Source organism: Lycium barbarum, chromosome 1 (assembly GCF_019175385.1).
Source record: "Lycium barbarum isolate Lr01 chromosome 1, ASM1917538v2, whole genome shotgun sequence".
Taxonomy (NCBI): domain Eukaryota; kingdom Viridiplantae; phylum Streptophyta; class Magnoliopsida; order Solanales; family Solanaceae; genus Lycium; species Lycium barbarum.
Genome location: NC_083337.1, coordinates 40,073,702 through 40,085,237, shown reverse-complemented (window position 1 = coordinate 40,085,237; position 11,536 = coordinate 40,073,702). Strand labels below are relative to the sequence as shown.

General features: G+C 34.6%; 1 protein-coding gene across 1 annotated transcript; it reads left to right on the top strand.

The window, feature by feature from the left end:
• The first annotated feature begins 218 nt into the window (after positions 1 to 218).
• Positions 219 to 5,352, top strand: LOC132635141 (uncharacterized). The gene is made up of 4 exons (XM_060351407.1): positions 219 to 375; positions 2,184 to 2,310; positions 2,440 to 2,512; positions 4,932 to 5,352. Exons 1-4 carry the CDS (start codon positions 240 to 242, stop codon positions 5,199 to 5,201), a joined length of 606 nt encoding a protein of 201 aa, XP_060207390.1. The 5' UTR covers positions 219 to 239; the 3' UTR covers positions 5,202 to 5,352.
• Positions 5,353 to 11,536: the final 6,184 nt, after the last annotated feature.

Here is an 11,536-nt window from a genome sequence, read left to right as displayed (position 1 = left end):
GTAATAGGATTCCCGCAAAGGTTAGGTGTGTAGTTGATATTTTGGTCAAACGTTGAGGATATTTTGAGTATTTTCTCGTTTAATTGGCAAACTTGTAAGTAAAAATATCGGAATGATAAAAATAGGCAAGTACAACAATCTTCCAAACTATTCTGCCTAAAATAAATGATTACCCAATTACTTATGTGATTCCAAAATCCGAACCACATTGTCCACGTGGCCCCTATCACTAATAAAGGATGTCACGTGATACGAATCTGGAGTATGTATATCCTGTGCGGGTTGACCAAATATTCGTTCTCTTCCTCTCCCACATACCTATTCTTCTCCGCCCAGGGCTTCAAACCATGGGCCAAATCCTTCAAAAATTTCAGGGTATCATCACCTTCCATCTAATCCGTTCATTTCTCTTGAATACACTTGTGTATATTCATGCTTTGTTTGAATCCATTTCTTGATTCGCTTGTTACTTTCTTTTAACTGTTGCTACATGGGAATTTCATCAAAGTTTTCTTGTCTAAATAATTGAAGCTTGTATTTTCAAAGACTAATGTTTGTTGTATTGGAAAGAGTACTTTGTTTACTGACCCAATACTTTAACCTGCTAAAACATCAAGGAACAGGTTTTCTTGGTTCAAGATTTCTCATTTTTCTGCTTGTTTAAGTCCACGGAAGTTGATTTCTCAATAAAGCAGCTAATCTAGATTTTATAGTTATTTGATTATTGCAGAATTTAAAACATGATTTTCTACTTATATTTTCTGTGCGATTGGAAAGAGTTGACTTCTTCTTACTTTAAATAGGAAAGTCATATTTATCGTTGGATTTACACTGTGGTATAAAGATTCTTACACTGTTTACAATTAATGATTATCATGGAGATACTTGATTGTGTAACTATTTTTAGACCATGGGTTAGTAGAACTTAATATCTTTGTTATTTTAGAGTTTTACTTATATACAACAACATTGTAAAGAATTTTTACATTATATGGTCACCTTTACCTATTGTAGCAGGTAACTTGCCTTTTCAAGATTACATAGTCCCCCCTTTTATAAGAGTTACCGGTAGATATCTTTGAGTGACAGATAGTGTTGAAATTTCTTTATATTATCGGTGTATATGTGTTAAGTTCATTAGTTTATTGGTTACATAAATTATTGGAACAGTGTGAACATTGAGAAAGATATGTAAATGGCTCTGGGATACAATAGCAGTTGTGGTATTTTCCTATGTGATTTCTCATTTTTGACTCTTATGGATCTCTGACTATGACTGTTCTTGATAAGTTTCTTGGAGTTTAGGCGTAGTAATTATTATTGTTTATATGTTATGTTAAAGGACATTAGAAATCAAAGATGTCCTGTCCTCAAGCATTATAGAACTTTATGGTACTTTATGATATTAATCTAGATATTTTCGAACTATCACTATCTTTGCTCCTAGTCAAGTATACATGAACGAATGTGATCATGTTGTTCTCCTTTTCATTTTCTTTGGAGTGTTATTCAATTACTTATCTTTTGTAATTAACACTCATGCACTTGCTGTCAAAAGTAAAGTTTACTTAATTGTTTCTTGTTGTCTCTTTCACAGAAACATCATGCACATTGGTTTCCTACCACTTTTTTTTTGTTAACATGATCTGTCTCTTGTAAATTGTGAAGCAAATGTAGCTTATTTTGGTCTTATCTTCGTACTTCAATCGAATCAATCAATCAATTGGATGCTGTTCTTTTGGGCTGATAGCTAAAGAAGTCCGCGCTTTCACATCAAGTTTCCACGTAAATGTGATTTAATGAGGCTGGTTCACAACACTTAACACCATTTTCTCTGATAACTATCAAATAACACATAGTACGTTTGACAAAAATTCAGCGCATTAAGAATAACTAGGTTATATATACAACTGTCAAGCCATGTTTTATAAGAAGTTGGAGAACTTGGCTTTCTCGTATAGTTATTTCTGTTATGAGTTTGTTGTTCTAAGACTTGTTTAACCTTACACCAAAAATTCGAGGTTAATGTGATGAATGAAGATAAATAAATTACACCATAACTATCCATTTTCTCATCTGCGCCATCAAATAGACCTATTTCAGCACTTTTTCTGCAATTAGCCTGGTCATAATGGCAGGGAGCTTACCTAACAAATATAAAACAACATATTTACCTGATGCAGGTAAGCAGTGGAGAGAGACTCAAATACAAAAAATAACAGACAAGGTATTTGACCGTGTCAAACTTGATTCAGGAAGAGAAAATCTGAAGTTTGAAGACCTTTATATTGCTGTACTGCTTGTCTTCAAGTAAGATTGTTCAGTTCCTCTACTTAATTCATCCACTTATGCTTTACAGAACATTATACTGGTTTTTCATTGTTTATTACTTGGAAGGTGCTACCCTTAGGGAAGGTCTTATCACTTTTTTTTTTTCAGTGATATCAATAAACGTTTGCCGGGTCCTCATTTTGATCCTCCTACAAAAGATGAAGTTAGAGCCCTGATGAAGGTAGGTTGCGCTTAGCTGATCAATTTCTAGATTGACTATTCTTCTTCTTGTGCAGTTCAGTTAGCTCATGTTCTAATTGTGATTTGTCATATTGCTGATTGAATGATTATGACTGCGCCTTAACCATTCTAATCAGACTATTTTCATTTGAAGCACTTGTTAGGGTAATGGATATCAGTTCTAAAAATGATTCATTCAATATCCTTCGGAGAGAAATTGTACTTACTTTGAGCCTTTATAAATCATTAAGTTAATTTTATGGAAGGTCACTCAATTTTTACTTTTTGCACCAAAGTTACTAAACTATTTTTCTTAACCAAAAAGTCACTAAACTATTTTTCGTAACAAAAAAGTTACTCAACTTTACCTAAGTATCACGAAAGTCACTAAACTATTTTTGGTTCACTAAACTACTTTAATAGCCAAAAATAGTTTAGTGACTTTCGTGATACTTAGGTAAAGTTTACTAGTGGAGTAACTTTTTCGTTACGAAAAATCCAAAAAGATCATCCAACTGTCTTAGTATCTAGTCACTAGGAGGAAGCAAATGAGATATTTTCTATGATACTTAGGCAATGTTAGGTGAATTTTTAGTTAAAAAGAAGAAAATCTTTGGAGACTTTGGGTGATATTTAAGCAAAGTTAATAACTTTTTCATTACAAAAAATAGTTTAGTGACTTTGGTGGAATAAACTAAAAGTTTAGAGACCTAACACCCAAGAGTGTGGTCTAGTGGTCAATAAAGGGGATTGAGAACCATGAGATCTCAGGTTCAATTCCCGACAGGGACAAAAACACTATGTGACTTTCTCTCTTCTGTCCAATATTGGTGGACAAGAGTTATCGGTATCTGTGTTGGTTGAAGGTATACGGTACCCCATCAAATTAATTGAGGTGCGAGCAAGCTGGCCCGTACATCACGGTTATCCAAAAAGGAAATTTAGTGACCATCCATGAAATTACACCTAAAGCATATATTAGCTTTGTTAGATTTCAAATGTAAATTTGAAAAAAAAAAAAAAAAAACACCAAGAATTCATTTAACTCCTAGGTTGATGAGAGCTGGGTATTGTACTTTAAAGTTAACTCTTTACTATAATTGTGGGGTACAGGCCTAGCTTGTGTGCACTTCGATATATTATTGGATACCTACTACCTCCTACCAGCACAAAAAAGGGAGGAATTGAACCAACTAACTAGGGTATACAATACAAGCAACAGATAGCTTGAATCCTTACCACTATTATTAACCCAACCTAAAATAGATTTAGAAGAAAGAAAAGATAGATTCGAATGGAAGAAACAATGAGGCAACACAAGTAAAATGTATCTTGAACCAACTAATAGCAATTCAACTACGAGAATTCATCTAAGTAAGAAGAGGATTAAACTGATACAAGAAAAGCTTACCTAGAAGTATTCAAATGAGGTTCAGATGAAGAGGTAAGGTCATTCCCACAAAGTGTTCTTTCACAAGAGAATTCTTCATCGAAACATCATAAACTAAATTATAAGCTAAATGACTTACTATTTGTAGGCTAGGCTAGGCTAATGGTTTAAGCATAAAAACAAAATAAAGAAGATCCTAAATAACTGGGCAAGCTGTGTGGTTTAAGTAGGCTGTCCGTATGACCCACAAGTGATTCTGTCATGGGAATAGTGTTTTGAGAAGTCCGAATCCTAGTCAATGTCTTGGTCGAACGTGGTCAACCCCTGATCAATCCTTGGTTAAATTTTGTCAACCTTTCGTTAGAGCCCTCCTGTCTTCTCAAATGGTGTAAGCTCATGTCATGTTGTCATCATCAAGACTTAGGCAAATGCGAAGAAATCACCAAATGTTTTTACTGATAATTCATTTTTTCTTTTTTTTGGGATACTGATACCTAAATTATACCAAATGCTTGTAAAAATAACTGAATTTTTGGGACCCTGAGTATTCAGCACAACAGTACACATTGCCTAGTATTCTAACTTCAGTTCTAAGTTCTATCATTTATTATGAAGCGAATATGGTCTGCTTGCTCATGTATATCCTTTTGGGAACTTTACTTCTTTTCCTGCTTCCTTCCACTTTGTTTGGAAAGAGGGTAGGGACGAAAATTTCTGTTTCTGGTTTGGCTTGTCAAAAGAAAGTTGGAGTAAAATGAATTCATCTGGATCCTTAAAAAATTTCTCAACCTGCGAAAATATACAGTCTTGAAGTGGTATTTGAAGCTATATGACAAATTATTTTCTTGTTTTTCTTTAGGAATCCAGTCAGGGGAAATTACTTTCTTCGATTCACCTTCCCCTTATCTTCCTACTTCAAAAAAATGTTTATTTTATTTTATTCTCGTCCTATGTCTGCCTGCTTTTTCAGTTATGGCTTTGCACAGTTATTTCCTTTTGCGCACTGTTTCATTTTTTTTTTCATGCACAGGAGTGTGATATCAATATTGACGGAGAACTGGACCGCGAAGAGTTTGTCAAGTTTATTAGGAAATTAACGAAGGATACTTTTATTATTGTGAGTCAGGGACTACTTATTGCCTTGGCAGCAGCACCAACTATCGCTCTGCTAACGAAGAGGTCAACAGAGGGAGTCCCTCATGTTGGAAAGGTGGTTCAGAAGATTCCCAATTCTCTCTACGCTTCCCTTGTGACTCTTATAGTGGTGCTGTTTCAGCAAGCAGCTGAGACAAAAGAATAAAGAACTGTCTTCTTTTTACACATAAAACACACTTCTATACGTGCCAGTAGGCTTACCGTCTCTTTAGTAGATTGTTGGACAGATATTCAATAATTCGCTATATATTGACTTGTGAAAAATGACAATGATGTAAATCCTTTTCCTTGTAGCACATGAATTCTGTTTGGGTTGTGCAGATCAAAATGTCTGCTATGAAAATCTCTCTCAATCATTAAGCTCATTACTAGGGAATTTAAAAAATTGAATGTAACTCAGAAAATGTGGAATATCAAAAGGTAATTGATTTACAGATATAGCGGAAAGAGTTTTTCTAGGGAGCTCTCACAAAGCCATCGTAGTATTGAAGCCTGTTTGTGACCAAAGTGCAAAATCTGAATATGCACCAGAGGGGTAATGGTGGATTATAAGCTTTTCTTACCATAAAATAAAGCTCCCTTAATGTTTCTCATCGTCTATCACATAACAAATTTACTGTTCAGGGAGTCAAACTGCTAACATCAAACAGTCTAGGAAAGCAGTACGTATCTCAAACTGAGGTAATCCTGCTTCTCCTTCTTCTCCTCCTCAAAAGCAAGATGACAGGTTGAAATAGGTGCTAGCTTGAAAACGTTAATAGAAAGGAGCACTAGCTATTGATTGAGCCTCACTTGATAGATTCATCGGAAAAGTCTCAAATATGCCATCAAATTATCGGAAATGACTCATTTATGCCCCTCGTCAATAGTTTGACTCATTTATGCCATCAAACTATTGGGAATGACTCATTTATGTCACTCATCAATAGTTTGGCTCATTTATGCCATCGCCGTTACCAAAATGGCTCATCCATGCCATTTTCATTAACGCCGGTTTTACAATACCAAATATGACACGTGGCCTCCAACTAGATGGTTGTGGGTGGGTCGGGTGTATGGGTCAGATTTTTTTTATTAATTTGGGATTTAAAATTAGGCTGATTTAATTAAACGACGTAGACCTCTAATTGGAGGCCACGTGTCATATCTGGTATTATAAAACCGGCGTTAATGAAAATGACATGGATGAGTTATTTTGGTAACGGTGATGGCATAAATGAGCCAAACTATTGATGCGTGGCATAAATAAGTCATTTTCGAAAGTTCGATGACACAAATGAGCCAAATTATTGATGAGTGACATAAATGAGCCATATAGTTCGCTGACATATTTAAGCCTTTTCCGTAAATTCATCATCATAGGGTTGTTATCAAGCTTAGGAGAGAAGATAGTTTTGTGTTATTAAATTATGAGGCAACATGAGCTAAGTTTAGTAAAAAGGGGAAAACCAAGCTTCTATTATCTTTAAGTTTTTTTTTTTTTTTCATGTATAACTTTTCTTGTTTTCTCCTTTCCAAAGTAACCGATCCATCATGCAACATCCCTTGCCTTCATTGTTCCATCAACCATAAGTTTTTTACTGTTATTTTAAGGATCACTTACAGACAAGAGGGAATGAATTGTGTGTTTATTTTGGAGACGCGATGTGGTTATGAGTGCGATTGAGCGCGGACACCACACCATTGCTAATGCCTCGGCCGCACACCACTCAAAAAATAACTTTTCTTGAGGCCTCACCAACTTCTATGGACTTGCTAATGTTGCATCTACCACCATGTTCCGGTTTAGCAAATTCAACCCAACCCCCTATATGTCGATCTTGTTCCCACCCTTCAGATCGACTAACCTATGTGCAAAGAGCAATTCACATGGAACTTTTTCCTTTTTTAGCATTTAGAAGTTCTCGTTGGAGTAATATTTGTACCCTAACATGTGCACTTACGGCCTCTCTGCCCAATCTCTTAAGTTTTGCAGTCACTGCTACACCCTTTAACTTGCTTGAGGCTAGTTTTTTATTCTTCTTTCATAACTATAAAGAACGAAGCAAAAGAATATAGAAATCAGCAAAATAAACCTAATTTTCTTATTTAAAATCAGTAAAATAAAATTTAAATAAGTTGAAAGATATTCGTAATTTTATCATACTAAACTAGCTACAAATAACAATAAAATAATATGAAGCCGAAGGCAATTGATAAAAACGTAACAGGAGAAACATGATCGAAATTCTCCTTTCATTTTGCAAATAAGAGATATAAAATAAATAGAGCAGAAACAAAATAGATATATCAGAACAAACTCAATTATAGAGTAAGATTCAAATAAAACCGATTCAGAGTATAACTTAGAACAAGTAGAGGTAAAAAGGTTGAGGATCTACAATGATTCGAGTAGGATCAAATTAAATGTTATTTTGATACGTTTAGCACTTTAGCTCATGAAAATCTAACATGCTCGGCTTGTTTATCATTTAGTAATTCGTTTTAACTGACCTAAATTAATAAACCCATCCATGTGACATCTCTAATTAGGTGTGGCAAAAAGAAAATACGAGGACACAAGTAATTTTTTCCACCATCCCTACTTTTGCCCCACACCTACGTGGAATGACTCATCAATTCATTTTCAAAGACCACTTTTTGTTATGCAAAGTCGAGAACTTATGGGACAAATAGCCAATTCTTGTCATGCATGATTTCTTCTTCTCTTTGCTTGTAAATCTCAAATACAATGACCTTACGATCTCATTCTCCTAAACAACCTTCCATTTTAAACGCTTTTCTTGATTTCTCATCTGCATTACATCCTGTTAATTTTTTCTTGCATCTCAACCCTAAAGAAGACGACGAAAAACATTTCGTCAAACAAAGAGATCTTGTTTTCATAAACTCCATTGGAGAGGGAGGAACAATATAAATGAACATAAAAGTAGAAGGAGACTAAAAAGAGGATAATTGGAAAAAGGGAAGAGAAATAAATATAAAGGAAGAGGTGTTTGTAGAGACAAAAAGGAGTAACTTTCATCATTTTGTAAATCTCTTTTCTGCATTTTTATTATTATTGTCAATTGAAGAGAGAAGAATAATGAATGAGAGGGAGGGGGATCTGAGGGTTCCTCTAATCTCTTTCTTGTTATGTATTTGTGTACTTATTGGTGGAATTTTCCTATTTCTTTACCTATTTGTGCCAAATCTTTCACAACCTTGGTTTCCTCCAATAGCACTAATCTTGATTGGATTTCCATGGTTACTTTGGCTGCTAACATACATTTACACATGCATAAAGAGATGTTTTGGAATGAGCAGTACCGATAATCGCCAAATTTCTAGACGAGCATCGACAGCACACACAATGGCAAATTCTGGAATGGCCAGAAATGGTTCAATGGCAAATAATAATGATGGAAAACAGGTACAATTTGGGGCTGCATCTCTCAACTCCTCTCATGGCAGCAAAAGTGCAGATGCATCATCCATCAACTCCTCCCAAGAAATTGAAATGCCTTTAACCACATCAGGTCCTTCTTGATATATATACATATTCGGTATATTTCTTCTTCTCCCAGTTTATTCTTCACATATTCAGACTTACAATATACTACATTTGATTAAAAAAATGGTTTTAGTGCTTACAAAAATTACTTTTTAAGAATCTTTAATTGTTATACTATGTAACTCATCTTCTATATCAAGGAAAATATTTTGTCTTTACTCTTTTCTCTTAAGATAAAAAAAAGTTAAACTTGAAGAGTTAACCTGGCATTTCAATTAATTGAAGTTTAAACGTGTTTCGTCTGATTGTCATGAGTCTAAACTAAAATTTGCCAATTGCTTAAGACCAAGCCAAGAGCGCAATTTACCTTTCTATTTTACTTTACCATTTCATCAACACTGCTGTTTGCCATATACTTCAGGATAATGACTACAAAAACTGGAGCTCATGGCTGCATTTATCAGCTGAAACTTGTAAATGTTCGCTTTTGACGATGATTTTAATGACCACATCAAGAGCTTTGCAGATAATGAAGATGATAATGGTGAATGTAAGTAGAAATAGCACAAAGGGATTTGTTTGTGTTTGTGCATGTAAAGATTGAATCCGAAAAAGAAAAAAAATAGCGTTGTTGTTAGGTAATTTTCTCGTCTTCTATTTTATATCTCCCCCCCTCTGCTCTGACTTTGAATATATAGCATTTTTTATGTACAAGTGCAAGGTTCATTTAAGCTAGTATCTTCCACTATCCAGATTCTATCACAGACCCTTCTTACTTTTCAAATGTTAATGTATCATAATACACATTAGTCACTTTACCTTTCTTGGCTTCTCCGGAACTCAAATTTTTGATGAGGCTAAACTTGAAATATAGACACACAATTCATTATGGTATGAAAGCAAGCAAGAGCAGATTCAAACCTCATGGCCACCCAAAAAGCAAAAGATATTTTCATGGTTGAGATGATAACAGGTAATCACTTTTATGTTGTTTAAAACATAGTGATCATTTGCAAAGTATACTTAAAATTTAGCCAACATCCGCTTCGTCCTCTTCTTGGCATAAGTTATATAATGGCAAAGTTGTTGCCGTGGCTAATATCATCTCTGCTACGCTCGATTCTTGAGATATCTCATACTGTATAACCATTTAAAACCAAGAAAATTAGTAAACTTTCAATCAGATATGAAGACACAATATCTATTTCGACCAGCTTCATCCTAATTCTGGAGAAAAAAGGAAAAAGAAGAAGATAGGATTCGCTAAAACTAATGGATTTATCAGTATTAGTATAGCTTTAGAGGTTATTTTGGAGACCAAACTAGGTTCATCTCTCTTTTTGACACTATTCATCATCTCTAGCTAACCACAGTTCAAACTTCAAGCTAGCATCATGAATTTTGAGCTCCACGGTAAACGTCATGCTTGTCTCTTGAAGTTCAATGTTATTGTTCAAACTTCATGTCACTGTCCTTATGTTCTGCAATTCAACCATTGAGTTTAGCTCTATTTATTCTTGTTTCCTTCCTATTTGAATAGTTGTATTTGTCTTAATCGTCATATCTTTATGTAAACATGATTAAATGCGGAAGAATCGAAGAAAAACTAAGTGTGAAAACCCTCACTCATTCATATCGAAGAGAGAGAGAGAGAGTAAATAAACTGTGTTTCTTTCTTATTTGTGTAAAATATCCAAAATGACAAAAGTGTATTCTGTACAAATTAGTCCTACATATATACATAAATGAACAAGTACAAAAATGAAGTATCAGAAAATACTAATGTTACACCTCGGAAAATTTTCCGTTGATGCACAGCGAATAGACTAAAGAAGAGCACGAGTATACGGTATTTCAATTAGTAAGGAATGACATTTTGATGACCCTAACTAAGATTTCAAAGACGTTCGAGATAGGGGAAGGAAGTATGCCAAGAGAAGGCAAGGCATGTGATAGGTATCGAAAAGGAATTACGAGTAACAAGTTAACGAGGATTTAATAATGCTTTGGAGAAGAGTTATTGTTGACACCCAATTTTGCTCCTCCTTTATTCCAATTTATTTCCTTGGGTTTCTGAATTTATTAATAATCTAAATATTTTATTTTCACTACTATTTTTTTTATTTTACTGCTATTAATATCTTTACTTTCATTTTCATTATTTTCACTATCAACATTACGAGCATTACTTTATCACAATTTTTAATGGCTCGTCATCATTTTATTTTCAAATTTTGTGCTCGTTAAATTAATTATACTTTATCAATTCTTTTATTTTCTACATATTAATCATTAATTATCATAATATATATTGTACTAGTTATTAAGAGCCCAATTGAATTTATATAGTGGAGGAATTTCAGCCAAATTAATGACCCAAATGATCAAGCCCATAAATCCGCAACCCACATAATTCGGCCAGCCCATTTAGCAAATCATCCTTTAAATAACTTACCCAACTGACCAGCCCAACAATTCAAATAATCCAGCCCACCAGGCGAGACCAGCCCATACCCGCGTTATACCCGACCCGATCCATCTATTCTAACCAGTTGAAACCTAAGGAAACCTAATCCTTTCTTCAACCACGCCGCATAGCCCTTTCCCTCTCTCTCTCATCTCTTTCTCTTTTGGACAAGGCTCCATTTTCCCTCAACAATGGCAGAATCCAACAGGCCCCATTCTCGTGCAACACTTCCCTTTCCTCTCTCCCTCTTCGTCATCTTCTTGTCTCTTCCTCTTCAAATTCCACATAAGAATCCTAATCTTCCTAGGCGAATTCAGTTTTGGGTTCGCCCATTTCGGGCAAATAATTAACGTTACTCTTGTCCTCTTCTTCGTAGGTCTCGGTCTTCCTTCTGGTTTCCATTTTTTCATTGGGATTCAAGTACAAATTTTTGAATTTCAAATCCGGTTCTCAAAAACGAAATTCAAAAGTTTCTTTAAATCAATTTGCAGTCCGACATCGTTTTGAAACAAAAAAACCC